General features: G+C 40.7%; 2 protein-coding genes across 6 annotated transcripts in view; one reads left to right on the top strand and one right to left on the bottom strand.

The window, feature by feature from the left end:
* hspa9 (heat shock protein family A (Hsp70) member 9) overlaps positions 1-11741 on the bottom strand; it is an 18752-nt gene extending 7011 nt beyond the window's left edge. The window contains exons 1-13 of the mRNA XM_088294360.1: positions 11443-11741; positions 10553-10605; positions 10278-10365; positions 9498-9679; positions 9302-9426; positions 9147-9220; positions 8891-8997; positions 7387-7549; positions 7211-7303; positions 1537-1746; positions 1178-1405; positions 857-1079; positions 413-507 (exon numbers count right to left, since the gene is read on the bottom strand). Coding sequence (XP_088150486.1) covers positions 413-507; positions 857-1079; positions 1178-1405; positions 1537-1746; positions 7211-7303; positions 7387-7549; positions 8891-8997; positions 9147-9220; positions 9302-9426; positions 9498-9679; positions 10278-10365; positions 10553-10605; positions 11443-11523 — 1722 coding nt within the window. The 5' untranslated portion in view covers positions 11524-11741. The remainder of the gene's footprint in view (positions 1-412; positions 508-856; positions 1080-1177; positions 1406-1536; positions 1747-7210; positions 7304-7386; positions 7550-8890; positions 8998-9146; positions 9221-9301; positions 9427-9497; positions 9680-10277; positions 10366-10552; positions 10606-11442) is intronic.
* Positions 10934-15277, top strand: rab33ba (RAB33B, member RAS oncogene family a). 5 transcript variants are annotated; one of them, XM_088294367.1, is made up of 3 exons: positions 10934-11010; positions 12489-12787; positions 13812-15277. In XM_088294367.1, exons 1-3 carry the CDS (start codon positions 10965-10967, stop codon positions 14304-14306), a joined length of 840 nt encoding a protein of 279 aa, XP_088150493.1. In that variant the 5' UTR covers positions 10934-10964; the 3' UTR covers positions 14307-15277. The 5 variants fall into 5 exon arrangements, with proteins under 5 accessions (XP_088150493.1, XP_088150497.1, XP_088150495.1 ...); XM_088294371.1 differs by lacking the exon at positions 10934-11010 and adding an exon at positions 11307-11823; XM_088294369.1 differs by lacking the exon at positions 10934-11010 and adding an exon at positions 11968-12072.
* Positions 15278-15963: the final 686 nt, after the last annotated feature.

Genomic DNA, 15963 nt, shown 5'->3' with positions numbered 1-15963 from the left:
GACCAAAACCTTTTTGAGTTTTCGTTGACTAAAACTATCACGGATAGGAATGACTAAATCTGACGAAAACTAATAGGTATTTTCGTCCAAATGACTAAGACTAAATCTAAAATGCCTGCCAAAAACAACACTGCTCTGTCCTGAATGGCTGATAATGTGAATATGTAAAGCCATAACATTATTACTGATAAATTCCTGTAGTTTAAGTTATTATTATCAGTAAAACTAATGTTGCCGTTTGGTTCGACTGATTTGCAGCACCCATCAAGGAAAATTATTCATCTTGAGAATCTGCAAAAAGTTAATGACTAAATGCAACACAAGCGTCTCAAAAGAAGCTTTTGATGACTTCTGGCCACTCAATTGTAAATGCATCCCTCGAGTAGCCTCTCATCCATCGTAAGGCCCTCACCTTTCTTCTTCTGTCCTCCTCTGCATACTTTTCTGCATTCTTCACCATGTTCTCAATGTCATCTTTACTGAGACCTCCTGATGACTGGATAACAACTACCGACAAATCAACAAGCAACACAGATTATGTTAGTATATCGAATTTTTTAACATGGCATAGTAGAACCAGTAGGAGGAGTAGTAAAAGTAGTCATAGATGAAGACAAAGAAGCCGAAGCTATAAGAACCCAACCTCAATCCAGCTTCTTATCCACTAAATATTTCTGTTGCATTAGGTTGAACTGTTAAACCCAGCACCCAGTAACTTGATAAATGCTCTTAAATGTTCAATTTGAATTCTACCAGAATTTTCATGACTTGCACACATAGTGGCAAATGTGTGAAATTTAAGTGACTGTGTACACTACATTGAACCGACAACATTTGCAATATGGAAAAAACTCACTCTGCTGTTCCCGGCCTGTCCCTTTGTCTTTGGCGGACACGTGGACGATACCATTGGCGTCAATGTCAAAAGTGACCTCAATTTGGGGAACACCACGGGGGGCAGGGGGGAGTCCCACCAAGGTAAACTGACCCAGCACCTTGTTGTCTGCCGCCATCTCTCTCTCACCCTGACATACTTTGATCTCCACTTGAGTCTGTCCATCTGCTGCTGTGGAGAAAACCTGAAAGGGAGCAGGAAGAAATGTAGCATCGTAGCATCATTTTCTCAAGATTAACCGGAAGATGATCATGGTCACGTAGTCTTTCGACCTGTCGGTACCTGGCTCTTTTTGGTGGGAATGGTTGTGTTCCTGTTAATAAGTTTGGTGAAAACTCCACCCAGAGTCTCAATTCCCAGCGACAGTGGCGTCACATCCAAAAGCAGCACATCCGTGACATCTCCTGCGAGGACGCCACCCTGGATGGCTGCCCCTATGGCAACAGCCTCATCTGGGTTGACAGACTTGCTGGGTGCACGGCCAAACAAGTCTTGAACAGTCTGCTGCACCTAAAAGAGGGAGACGGTGTTAGTGCAGCAAGGTATCGCAACACTTCTGCCAATTTTATGCGCACAGGCACAGTATAGCAGTTAGCCTGGGCCAGGGAACTAGAAGTCCAGTAAAACACATTGTTGTTTACCTTGGGCATGCGTGACATGCCTCCGACCAGAAGCACCTCTCCAATGTCACCCTTGGACACCTCTGCATCTTGCATGGCCTTCTGACAGGGAGCCACCGTGCGACGGATCAGGTCCGCCACAAGGCCTTCGAACTGAGCACGGGTCACCTTCATATTGAGATGTTTAGGACCGGATGCATCCATGGTCAGGTAGGGGAGGTTGATGTCAGTCTAAAAACAAGAGCAAACAATCAAGTAATGGAGCAGCCCACCTAGGAAAGTACCTGAATTACTTTGACATTAAACAGGTGATTCAGTGAGGCTAGGGTGTTTAGGATAGATGCCTCTGAACAAGTACTGCGTGCCTAGAAGATCTTGGTGTGAGGTTGCGAATCCAGGATAAGGTTGTCTTATTAATTGAGTCAGCTGCCATTCATAGTTGTGTTCAGATTAATAGTGTGTTTAAAAATGTTAAGTAAATATCACGAGCCCTATGATGTTGCAGTTTTTATTTCCTCTGCACATTGTATACGTAAAAAAAAAAATCAAATATCTTATTCTAGATAATGGAAACATCAGGCAGTTTTTAAAAAAATCTGTGGCTTTTCTTTAGACCAGGGGTGGGTAAACTTGATTGGTGGGCCACAACAGGTTCTAAAAATTGACAGAGGGGCCGGACCAGGAGAAAATCATCGGAGAAAAAAAAATACATTTAATTTTAAATGAAAATGAACAAAAGCATTACAACAAAATATCGATGTTTGACACACTAGAGTATTTAGAAAACAAAACATTAACAAGCTTTATTCATTTTTTTTTCTTCCCAAGTTTGGCAGGCCGAATTAAAACGTTTAACGGGCCATATGTGGCCTCCAGGCCGTAGTTTGCCCACGCCTACTTTAGACGCACACAATCAAAATTTTTTTTTTTCAAAGCATCAATGCAAGCATTCTCTGCACTGCTTATCCTGGCTAGTGTCGCAGGTGTGCTGAGCCTATCCCAAATGACACCGGGCGAGAGACAGGGTAGACCCTGAACTGGCCACCAGCTAAGGACACAAAGAGCAAAACTTTCACCTGGCAGAGAGACAAAACAGTCGCACAATTCAGTCTTCAGTTAGCCTGCCATACATTTGGGGGAATGTGGGCGGTAAGTGGAGCAAACACTGGTAGAACATGGAGATATCTCTCACTCTCTCTCTCTCTCGCTACAGATCTAAATCAGTGCAGCGCTACCTTCTGGGATTAGGTGGCAAACCTGGTGCAGTAATTAGAATTAGAATTAGAAATCCCTTTATTGTCATTGTACTCAAGAGTGCAACGAGATTAGAGAGCTCCCCTCTCCAGTACAATACAACAATAATACAGACAAATATATAAATTAGATAAATATATAATAGACCGGTCTGTAAAAACGAAGTGCAAATTCCCCTTTTAAATCAAAATATTAGAGGAAATGTGATTCCAGAGTTTCTTGTTAAGTTTGCATTAGTAATGCATTCAGATCTGCAAGGCATTGGAGGCAGACAATTCATCAAGAATACCACGGGATGGGAGTCAACTTTAGGTTTTATCGCGGCATTGGCCCAGAACAGGATTAAAAATTCACAGGAGCAGATGGGAACGGAATTATCCAAATGGGCCTCGACACTTGGGCTGAACGATTTTGGGAAAAAAGATGTATTGCGATTTTTTTTGACAGATAATGATATTTCGATTAGTGAAAGACCGATTATCCGCCAGGCCGATTATCGGGGCCGATATTTGTCATTTTGCCGTTAATCTGCCTTTTTTTTTTCATTTTCAAGGACAATAAATTAAAAGATGGGTTATCTTGCCTGGGAGCAGCGCAGTTCTCTCTCTCTGCTGAGCTTGTCGCGCTGCCTGCAGAAGCAGACTGGCCAGCTCACAACACCATTTGATCATTACAGCTTCAGCTGTTGTGAAATGTGCTATATACCGTATTTTCGCAGTCATAAGGCGCACTTAAAAGTCCCAAATCTTCCCCTAAACTAACACAGCGCCTTGTAAGGCGACTGCGCTCATTATATGGACAAAGTATCACTCGCGACCATCAACCCTTTTACTCATTGGGCTGTTCGGAGTGCATGTTAGCACACCCTGCTGGACAAAGTGTGAGTCATCTATGCTTCAAAGTGACCATGACTATACATTATGTGACTATGGTGTTTGGGTGATGGTGTGGGAGAAAGCTGGACAAAAGGGCAGCTGTCCACAATGTTGTAGTCTGTCTTATCATTTATGTTATTGCAAGCAAGAAACATCCCAGGTTTAGACAACAGACAAAAAGCCCAAAGCATAACAGCACATCTCTCTAAACAGCCATGTGATTTGGCTGAGTCTGAGTGGCTCCCAGAAGGCATTGCTCTAATGGCTCCCAAGAAGCCATTGCTATATCATTTTGTGTTATTTTTATTTCTTTTTGGTATATTGATGGCATAAGAGATACATGTTTTGTGTTAATCTTATTTCTTTGTTTCATTGTTTGCTTGTAGGCTGAGTTTTTTTTTTTTTTTTTAAACCGTGACTCTAAGGAGTGTGGTGACCAGTGAAGTCCCTCCCCTGACGTAGTCTTGTAGACTATTGCCATGATACCTATTATTGGTTAGAGTCATTGTTAATGATTGTCAATGGTATCATGGCAACTGTCTTTGAAATGTGGCGATTGCTTATGGTATTGAGGCAAAGTGAATTGCCATGGGCTGAGTCAGCGCGAGCAGCCGAGCTATTGCTATGCTAAAAGCAGCTGCTTTGAGCTAGCGCCTCGTAAGGCGGCGCGCCCAGTGTGTGCTTCAAAGACAGAAATAGCACCCTCAGCAGGTGTTGCGCCCTTTGAGGCAGCGCGTCCTATGACTGCGAAAATACGGTAAATAAAGTTGCATTGTATTGTAATGTATTGTTTCCTTGTGCAGTGGGTAGCAGCTAATCAGCAGTAAGATGCCTGTTTGCTTTTTCACCTTGAGTCACAAATACTACAACATACTTTTCTGAAATTTTAATAAATGTCAGTCTACTACAACACACAACTAATAGAAAACGATTTTCTGTAATAAACTTTAAAGAGATGTTTGTTTTCATGGAACTATAATACATGCAGCCGAGCCTGGAAGTTCTGTGCACTTTGTTAGACTTTTGAAATTATGTTTTCTATTTTCTAAGATCTAAAAAAGCTTTAACAATTATACCACTAAAGTTGTTTAAACTTTTATTTAAACTAAGTCAAGTTTTGGAGTTTTTATTTTTTCCAAGTTTTGACACCATTTACCCCTTTTTTTTTTTAACCAATGGATATCGGCCACCATAACTACTAATAATCGGTATCTGCCTTGAAAAAAGCATATCGTTCTATCACTGATTTAGATTTACTTCATAATGTACAGTGACATTTACAAACAAGACAGAAAATGCCATATACCATTAAAAACAAAATCTATTACTGTAATAATGCAGACACTAAAGGAGGTTTTGTGAGGGGGGCAGTAAACTATTTTCTGTATAGTATAATTTTGTATTTATGAGTAATTGTGTATATGAAAATGCAAATGCCCGAAATGTCAGATTATATCTCAATAAAACCATTGTCCCTTAGCAAAACTAGATTGATTAAAATGGCTAATTCTGAGACCTATCACTGTGTAGATCTCAAAACTTGGTACTTGATGCAAAATAGCGCAAATATTATTAATGTGATGATAATAATGTAATATATGTTAGACATGAAACCTCTTCGTCATGATGACGTCAGTCGTTTCCATTTTCCGATCTGAGAGGGTATGCTAAATTGCTAATGGAGCCGTCCTCTTGTCTAGATACGTATTGATTGAAATTCAACATTTCTGCTCATAGCTGATGGTTCTCCACCCTAACGTGGTTCTAACCAGACGTCTGTTAAAAGTTGACTGTACACCTAAGCACTTATTTTGGGTCCTTCCAGACGTTGTATTTCACTTTAGCGATCAGCACGCCAAGAGACTCCTCGTTCGCCTCGTTTAAAACGCTACTTGTTAGGGGGGTAATTTATGTGTCATCACGCAGTTCGTCGCAGCTGCTGTGCACGGACTTGAATTTAGAACAAATAAAGTCCATACGGCTGTGGCAATGGCCTCACAGTGCAGAGGTCATGGGATTGATTCCGGCCTTCCTGTGTGGCGTTTGCATGATCTCCCTGTGCCTGCATGAGTTTTCAACGGGTATTCCGGTCCCCCAAATATACGTCAGCAAATATGTTCATGGTGTTCGACACCAAAAAACAGTGTGACTAAATCCCGTCGTGCATGGTGCGACCAAGTGAAAAAAAGTTGGTAGCATCAATGCTCTCAGTGAAAACGCTTTTCAACAGCCCTAGAGCAGGAAAGAAATGTTGCACTAAATATTGAGGGTCCATGAGGAGAACGGGGGTGAAGGATTGTATAACGATTACTGGCATTATTTTAAACACATACGGGACAATGTTGATTATTAAAGTTAGCAGGCTCATATTTACTGAATATTTCAAACATGGATGAAACAAGCATTTATCAAATGAAACTAGAAGCACGGGTCACAAGAATGACTGGGATTGTAGGCCTGATGTTTACTGATTTATTATATTATTCTCATATGCGAAATTTATAGTACTTAGTTTAAATGTGTGAACTTAATTGAAATTCTCAGTAGTGAGAATAGATTTGCGCACATAGCATTTCCATGAGCTTCCCTCACATCCACAGCACTTCATGGACAAAGACGACAAAGCACATTCTCCACATTGGCTGTAGAGATGCAAACATACCAAATTGGGCACTGGAGGACTCACACAGACGCTATCGCAAAAAGCACATTCCGAAAGACATAACAATTGGAGATCGGAGCACACGCACATACACTTCCACATACACATGCACATACACACCGACCAGAGACGGAGAGACTGCCCGCCGGAGAAGGCCAGTTGGCGTGCCAGTCTTGGGGACCAGACGGGAATCAACTATCCAGACGATGACTAACCTGGGGAGGACCTTTCCTTGGACGTGGACCGGTGCCGTGGTTGGGAGTGAGGACGACCGATTCAACCTACATTACCCTTGACATAAAAAAAACTCCTATAAAAACTGAAGCTGGGCTGAAAGATGGCGCGCATTTTTCGACTGTTGCTCGCCCGAGTGCAGTTTCTCGTGAGATTAAGAAAAAGCCGCCCAGATATCTGTCTTTGTACTATTTCCTGAACTCCAGAAATTGAAGAAACTAAATATCTGAACTCTAATCAGTTGTTGAGTCTTGATTTGACCCTTTTCTTCTTGAGTACAAAAAAACGAACACGCATTGGAGTAAGTTTGGCTTTTAAAGGTTGATTTACTAACTACTTCTCATTTCCACGGTGACCCAACTCCAACAGGGGTCATAGTTGAGTCATGCTGAACGGGAGCAGGATGGGAGTCGTTTTCACCGGCACATATTTATTTAATTTTTTTAACTATAGTCTGGGACAGAACGGGATTTGTTTCTGTGGGAGTTAAGATCCACTCCTGTGTCACCCTCTAATACTTGGCATTAAAAGATTGAATTTATTTGACTGCGAACACAATATCATGGGAAATTAAAATAAAACTGTAAGTATACTTTGAATTTTCAAACTTCACATTTTATTAAGCACAGGTGGAAATTAATAGTTAATTCCTTGAGTGACGCATGTTTACCTGTAGTGAAGATGACAGCTCACACTTAGCCTTCTCTGCAGCCTCTCGGACTCTCTGAAGGGCCATGCTGTCTTTCGTCAGATCTACACCAGACTGAAGTGGCAAAATAATATTTATATGAACCACAGGCATTTCAACCCATTAGGCCAATCTTGTGACAGTCTCCCATTAATCACCTCTCTCTTAAATTCCTTGACAATGTGTTTGAGGAGAGGCAGGTCGAAGTCCTCCCCTCCAAGGATGGTGTCGCCATTGGTGGACTTCACCTCAAAAACTCCCTTCTGTATCTCCAAGATGGAGATATCAAACGTGCCTCCACCGAGATCATACACGGCAATACTAAAAAACGAACAAACAAAATCTCGTTTTACACGGAAACTCGATTACAGCAAAAGAAAGACGTCTGATCTTTCAAAACAAATTAGGGGCCTTATTATTTTGTTTGTGTGTAAAGGTGAAAAAGTCAAGTCAAAAATGGTCTTCACACTATTGTGTTATATGTGCCCCCACTCGTCACAACATGGTAATTTGATTAACAATGCATTTGAGGAATATAAACAAAAGCAGAAAAATCCACTCATTTTTATCAATCTTAGAGGGTGGCCTTTTTGTCCTGTACAGCCATTTACAGTTGACAGAAAATGGCATCACAGTGCTAAACGACTCAGTCAACGACCGCTCATTTGTTTTTTGGGTTTGGTCGTGATGTCAACCCAAAAAAAAAAATAAATTTAAAAAAAATAAGACAAAAAAAAAATCCCCAACTGTTCAGCCCTAACAATGACTAAAAAGGTTTGGAGCCGTTGAATCAATAGAAAAGCGAATGGGTGTTGATAAGCCCTGTCCAGCAAAAACTTATGGCAGGATTACAATGATTGTAGTTGTTTGTGATTGGCGTGGTGAAACTCCAAGTCCCACTCAATAAGCAGGAATACTTCTTGCATCACACGAGGTTTTGACCAATTAATATTGTTGCCATTTTGGCTGTTGGCGTAATGAAGTAGTACATTATGGTTAATGGGAAATCTGTGAGCGTATACGGTTCAGGTATCGCCTGATCATGGCTCGGCTGCTTCCATGACAATGCATAAGTGACACATTCTAAACGATGGGAGGACCTGCACAGCCCCCCCCCCAATAAAAAACAACACGTGCAGTTCCACATGTCTGCAGATTTAGGCGCACGGGTGCATATGCACCTACATTTTTATCTTGCATTACTTTGACATTGTTACAAACATTATGACCCTAACCTCTCATAAGATGATGTATGACTGAACTAAGAGTAAACCAAGTTAAAAAGTACAACCAATGATTTACTGAGTCTAATTTGTGTCAGTATTAAAGGTCACACGTGGTTAAATTAATATACCACTCCAGGTTTCTTTCACTTTTGGCACTTGCTGTTGTGACAAAGTTTGACCTGATATATTGTACTTTTTCACTGAAGTAGCAGGCAAATCCATTGCATTTATCTATTTTTTCCACTAATTTATGTTACACTACATGGAAAGCGCTTTGTTACAGCTCCAGCTGTTGTGAAATGCGCTGCATAAATAAAATTGTATTGTATTGTATTAAATATAAGTCAATTGGCCAACTCCATACCAAACTGACTATTTTCGGTTTTTGTTTGAATTTCACAAGGGACACATTTAGTTTAGAATCATTTCTACTCACATTTTGTCCTGGGTTTTGTCCAAGCCGTAGGCCAGCGCAGCTGCTGTGGGCTCATTGATCACACGCAGGACATTCAAACCAGCAATCTGACCAGCATCCTTGGTAGCCTGAATGCACATTAACACAGCGATTAGTTGCAATGAGAGAGGTTAATGTAACTAATAATCTAATAAGAAGTCATTTCTCAGCTATCACAGTGGAGAAAAACTATGAGCTGGCATACCTGACATTTGCCGGTGTGTGTGTGCGCGTTTACCTGTCTCTGAGAGTCATTAAAGTAAGCCGGCACTGTGATCACAGCATTCTTCACTTTAGACCCCAGGTAGTTCTCTGCAACAAACAAAAACAGCACCATATGAAAATGTGTCTATTGTATGTGTAGAAGAAACCCATGAGATAATCAGTCATTACCTGCCGTCTCCTTCATCTTCATCAGCACAAACGCCCCCGCCTGACTGGGGGAGTACATTTTTCCATGAGCCTCCACCCAAGCATCACCATTAGAAGCACGCACAATCTTATAGGGCACATTCTTCCTGTTAATGAAAAACAAGCATGTTAGCTAAAAGATCATTCAATCATGCCACATTTGCATATCCTCACTCACAGGTCTTTCTGTACTTCAGCGTCATCAAAGCGGCGGCCAATTAGTCGCTTTGTGGCGTACAGCGTATTCTGAGGATTAGTGACAGCCTGGCGTTTAGCAGGCATGCCAACCAAACGCTCCCCCTCGGCAGTGAAGGCAATGACTGAAGGAGTCGTCCTGGCTCCTTCAGCGTTCTCCAACACCTGTGCAGGAAGGCCGTATTACATAGTTTCTTGTACAGTGTGCTGTGTCATGCACTGAGGTCATCAGTGTTTTGTCAAGATGTGTCTGGATACTACACAGTAAAGTAAAACCTTTTTTAAAATCATAGAGTTCCGTTTCAAAAGTTAACTAAAGGCACTTTTCATTAGGAGCAATTCTAACAAAAAATGCAAAGAAAACCACGAGAAACCTACGAAAGCAGTTTTAGCTGAATGTTTCCATATTACCATTAAAACAGTAACACATTTGTTAGCCTGCAATGTATGTCACCTTAGCGTACAAAAAAAAGGAAGATTAGAGGTCACTCGCAATGATTTAAGATTAAAAAAGGTAAACTATTAAGATTTAATTGATCATCAAAGTCACACCCATAACCTTGTGAAAAGTAATAGTTACAAAAGTTTTGATAATCACTTAGTACAGAAATATGGCTAACACAATTATTTTTAAATATATACTTGAAGATCAAACAGACCAAGACATGTTATTTTTGATTAAAGGTAAATGTCCTTATACATATTTGGCAAACTGGATTTCATACAGCACATATAACATCAGAACTGACATATTTGGTATCACCTTTGCTTGTTTCCCCTCCATGACAGCAACACATGAATTGGTGGTTCCCAGGTCAATTCCAATGACTGCTCCCTTGATGGCTTCTGATCTGCAAAACACAGCAACTATTGTTACTAATGTACCCCTTTGCACTGAAATAATGGTTTCTTTCAATTTATTGCTATATCTAAGAAGAAGTGCTTTGTTGTTGTATTTGCACATGAAATTATTATTTTTTTTAAGTTTGGACTGACGACTATATCCAGAGCCCTTAATAATAATTAAAATACACTTACGCATAGTCTCTCCTAGACAGGGCACGAAGAGATTGGAAGACACTCCAGTCAGCCTGCGGGGACATCACAACGTAGTTTCCAAGTCTTAGGACCAATTAAATATTTTAACATGATTGGCACATAAAACAAATCTGACATCCCTGCATGCCAACCTGTATTGGCAGCTTGGGAGTGCATTGTGCAGGTCACATGAATATATGATTCAGATCATGTTATATGTTCCTTTGAAGGGATTGAACTCACAAATCAATTTCCACATAATCTAATCTCTGGAGAGGGCAGAATAGTTGAGGACAGTGATCAAATCGTAATGGGCATCTGTGCTCAGTAATAGGTAGGTAGGTAGGTAGGTAGGTAGGTATTAGTGTTGGCATCAGGATCAGGCGGGCGTGCAATGTTTTAGAACGACAGCATGAAAGGAATATTCCAGCAGGCAGGAGGGGGACATCATCTTGAAGGTCAACAAGTCACACGTGCTGCAGATTTGGGATGATACTTTAAACACAGGCTAATTTAACTACTAACATAACAAGGATAAAATATTTAAAACGACTGAGACGATTACAGGTTACATTGTCAAACTACGCAACCGCTTAAAATGCCATTGCGCAGGCGTTAGCATTCGAAATGCTTCCGCTCGCAACAATCAAGAATTAACAAATCTATGATGCGACAAATTAGTGTAATTCCCAACGATTATGTAAACTACCCAGCGGCAGTTGTCCATGTGACAACCAAATGAGTGACAAATGGCGTTTTTAAAAGTCACGAGAAGGACCTAGCTTTAAGCTAACAGCTAACATATTAAAGCTCACAATGGCCTCACACAAGTAGCAATTAACGGAGAGAAGGATGTCTTAATGTCGTTTAAGTGTTGGTTGGAAGCTCACCTTTGTTAGAAAGGATGACAAATTTCGTGCGCGGTTTCTGGTCGGCAGAGTCCTTGAAACGCTTCTAGCAACGCTCAACATTTTCAACAGCTCGGCTAACTAACTGTAATGAAACGAGATGAACCGTTTAATAGTAAAGAATTCAGACGAATATTCAAAAATCACTGCCTTGTCTTCTTGAAGGCTCGGTCCAGGTCAATGCTTGTACTGATGTGCAGTCACACTACCGGTCTGCAATAAGTCGAAAGGCTCAAGAATTGCGACGTACCTTCTGGAATTATCCAACACGTTACACCATGCAAAGCTGGAGGACCCCTAAAATAGGCTATAGAGGGAATGCCTGGATGTATTTTACCATTTAGAAGCTCTATACCCTTTTAAGTAAGTAATTATATCGTATGTTGCACTATAAATGTATTTAGAACATTTTCGCAATATAATACTTTTAAAGATAAAAAATAATTTGTCATATTTTGTGTAATTTCATAATCGTGATTTGTATCGGACACCTATGCTGCTGGGCATGTGAAGGTCATGATGGAACCGTACCATCGACAGTTTCACTTGTATTACATCAGGGAGGCAGATATCCATCGAGACTATTTTGTGTGGGCTGGCTGGTCATTTACGGTAAATCCCATGTCATACCCATGTTAAAAAAATAAATACCGGAATGATGCGATAGGGCCAAACTAACATATTATTTACTCGTGATCAGTTTACATTGTATTGCAGTGGCAAAAAAATCTAAATGGAATAAAGTCGATTTTTAGTCAGGCCGTATCAGTTTCACGAACGCAATTCTTCATTTGGGTGGTTCCGTTTCCGCTTGCAGTGAATGCAACATTCGATCTTCTCGCGAGACGCGAACTGAGAGGGAAACGTGGCTTTGTGGAGGAAATGCCAAGATGAATAAACTGTACACTTTTCAGGCGTATAATTAATTAAGTAATCGCAAGTCATATATGATCGGTTATCAAATAAACACAAATTTCGAGAGACAGTGGCAGCTGTTCTGTAATCTCTTTTCATTGCTTGCTTTTCAGCAGCGGCGTCGGAGCCGCAATGGGAAAGGGGCGTTCATCGGTCGTCGGTCAGCAGCGTGTCAGCGACCATGGCAGAGAGCGTTTCGTCGGTTGAATTCTCCAGCTCTCTGACGAGCCCCGTCGGGCTTCCTCCGCCGAGGACTCGTATATTCAAAATAATCGTTATCGGTGACTCAGGGGTTGGCAAGACGTGTCTGACCTACCACTTCTGCGCCGGAAAATTCCCTGAAAAGACCGAGGCCACGATCGGGGTAGATTTCAGGGAGAGGCTGGTGGAGATTGACGGCGAGAAGCTCAAGGTGGCCATGTAGCTCATATGTATTGAGCAGTTATTATTTTGAGCAAGCTATTATTTGCACAAATACTTAAACGTAGGATGCGTTTGGGAAAATAACATGTAGATTACAGAAAGACATTCACGCCCTCATCTTAATTTATTTACTTTGTATCCTGTGCTTTCCTCATCTGTGGTTTGACCCAGTAATTGTTGTGTGATGCGGTGTCCTTTTAACATTTTAAGTGCATGGTACATGTCAGTCACGGCTGACTGTAATGGCACATGTGAGACACACGCGCTCACTGTCTTAAGTAGAAGTACTTGGGTCAGGTCTAGAAAGTACAGACTGAAATACTAAACAAAACATTTTACTCCATGAATGCATGTTTTCCAATTAATTGAACAATTTTGAACACCAGAAGTTCACGATAGATTTTGGCTGACAACAAGTTTTACCACAAATCGTTATTGCTGCCAACAACATTCTCTTTAATAAAACCATGGTCTGTATAGGCAATATATTGCTTCTCCTGATTTGTTGTTAATACTTGGAGGTTGACATTCTTTCATGTCACTGCTTTTATTATTTTTTTAACGTCTTGAATGTAATCTCAGCCATGGTTGACATTACCTCTATGTTTACATTTTTTTAACGTTGCACGGTCATCTTCGAAGGTTAATAAAAGTAACAAGTCTATGTTGACAAAGTAAGTGTAGATCATACAAACTATATTTTCAAATGTAGGGAGTTAAGTAAAAATAATGTCAGAAAAATTCATATTCAAGTAGTGCAGTAATGAGTCAGTGACCTGAAAAGTCTACTCACACACAGTAACGAAGTATTTGTATTTCATTGCTTTCCAACAGTGTATAAAGATATCATTCATTTATTAATTACTTAAAATCACATTAAACACTTGCTTGTCCTGTAGACTTAAATGATCCCTGTGAGCTCATTGTGTATGCATTTGATGCACATTGCAATTTTGTTTTGTCTTTCCTTTGGACTTTTGGGTGATACTTCTAAAATGCCACCGCTTCTACAGATCCAGCTGTGGGACACAGCAGGCCAGGAGCGCTTCAGGAAGTCCATGGTGCAACACTACTACCGCAATGTGCACGCTGTAGTCTTCGTCTATGACGTGACCAACGCTGCCAGCTTCCGCAGCCTCCCCATCTGGATTGAGGAGTGTAAGCAGCACGCTTTGGGCACGGAAGTGCCAAGGATCCTTGTTGGAAACAAGTGCGACCTGCAAGACTCCGTCCAAATAGGAACAGATGTGGCGCAGCAGTTTGCTGACTCCCACTCCATGCCTTTGTTTGAGACCTCTGCTAAGAACCCAAACAGCCAGGGCAGCATGAGTTCTGGCAATAGTGACCATGTTGAGGCTATTTTCATGACGGTGGCTCACAAGCTCAAGTCTCAGAAGCCGTTGGTGTTGAGCCAGCCTCCTGCAGGATCAGGAGCTAGCATCAACTTGAGCAGCAGCAGGGAGGATTTCACCAATGGGTCGCAGGGCTGGGCTTGCACCAACTGCTGATTGGTGGAGAGACCAGACCAGGCTGAATCATCAAAAAAAATGACAGTCGCACATTCTTGAGTGTCAAGTTTTGGCTGCATAGTGGTGGATTACTGTGTTGGAATGAAAATGAGATGGCGGTCAGTTCAACAAGTAGATCATGAATCAATTCATCTGTGGCTGCTTTATGGCGGCTAACAAGCATACAGAATTTGAAATGCACCTTGGGTTGTTGGGACAATGGTTGAAATGTGAAGTCAAAGCATGATAAAGTGTCAGCCGCAGTTACTCTGTTTCTTCCTTGTCACAATAAAATACATCAGTTCTTGTGAACTGACTAGCAAAAAGTCGCTCGAACTGTACATGCAATCAAATGCAAACATTAATACGCTACTGCGTAACCTGCAGCATGTGATATGATTCACTTTGATCTTGCACTGAGACTGGGGGATATAAAAGGAACCTGCAAGAATGAAATAGATGAAAACACTTTTACACTATAGACAAGTAGAGTCTGCACACCGGCTAATAAGCATATTTGCAAAATTTATTTCATAATGTTTTTATATTTGAGTGGGGTGGGGGGGCCTTTGTCCAATACATTTTGAATCTTTATCCGCATTTATTTATTTTTTTCTGTATACAAAAAAAGTTCCCACCTCCACAATGCAATTCAGTGGCCGTCAATTATACACATTTGTCTATTCACGGACCAACCTGGTCCCTATTCCCTGCAAACAGCATTGTAGGATTTCAGCATGTATCCATCCATCTGATACATGTAGGCTGCAGCTAAAGATTATTTTAATAATCGAGTAATCTCTTGATTATTTCAATGAATCTGCTAGAAAAAAATAACATTTGTGGCAGTGGAGAAAATGCACAAGCATGAATTCATTTTCAGTTAGGCAAATGTTTTATTTTGATTAAACAAAAAGATAATCAGCCTGTTATCACGGAGTGAAAAATAAATGAAGAAAATGGAAAACCTCCAGGATTGATTTTTTTTCTTTGTATCTGGCTGTCTTTTTGGAAAAGGGCATCCATTCTATTCCTGTTTTCACACTTAAGTAAATTTTCTCCAACGTTTCAGTGAATGAATAAAGACTGTTGTGCCTGAGTTTGATAGTGTGTATGGTACCTACCAGTTCTCTTTGTACCCTTCACATATTTTGATTATAGACACCCAAAAATTTGCATTATGTACAGAAAAGGATTTTGATCTCAGTGGAAACGAGGCTTATGTTTCAGAAGTAATGCTGTTAACAGACCTGAGGCTGGCTGGTGTCCAAAACCCGTTACCAATATTTAATTTCTAATTTCCTGCTAATTTATATTACACAATATGGAAAGCGCTTTGTTACAGCTCCAGCTGTTGTGAAATGCGCTATATAAACGAAGTTGCATTGTATTCTATTGTATTGCTCTGTGTGGCCACAGGTCTGCTGTGCCTTTGCTGCTCAGCTGCACATTAACTGCTCTCAGTTTTACAACACAGTAATGCAAGTGGGGACCAAAATTATAGCTGCACCTCTGCAAAGTTTCTAGTTGATTGCTGCTTTTTTTGTTGACCATCTGTTTTTTACTTTTGTATAAAGATATCAAATTCCTTTTTTAAGAGCTACAGGCATTTAAGACGTCAGTCATTCTATCATACATACTTTGCCATTGATGATTG

Source organism: Idiotropiscis lumnitzeri, chromosome 4, assembly GCF_059441095.1.
Source record: "Idiotropiscis lumnitzeri isolate Australia: NSW breed Sydney's pygmy pipehorse chromosome 4, RoL_Ilum_1.0, whole genome shotgun sequence".
NCBI classification, from domain to species: Eukaryota; Metazoa; Chordata; class Actinopteri; order Syngnathiformes; family Syngnathidae; genus Idiotropiscis; species Idiotropiscis lumnitzeri.
The sequence above is the reverse complement of the archived record's forward strand: the minus strand, read 5'-3'. Positions and strand labels throughout refer to the sequence as shown.

What these genes read in the sequence shown, in the direction of transcription:
- rab33ba (XM_088294367.1), top strand. Translation starts at nt 10,965, where the DNA reads ATGAAAGGAATATTCCAGCAGGCAGGAGGGGGACATCATCTTGAAG. An exon ending in AGGGGGACATCATCTTGAAG is followed by an intron (nt 11,011 to 12,488) that starts GTCAACAAGTCA and finishes CTTGCTTTTCAG; the next exon opens with CAGCGGCGTCGGAGCCGCAA. An exon ending in TTGACGGCGAGAAGCTCAAG is followed by an intron (nt 12,788 to 13,811) that starts GTGGCCATGTAG and finishes CCGCTTCTACAG; the next exon opens with ATCCAGCTGTGGGACACAGC.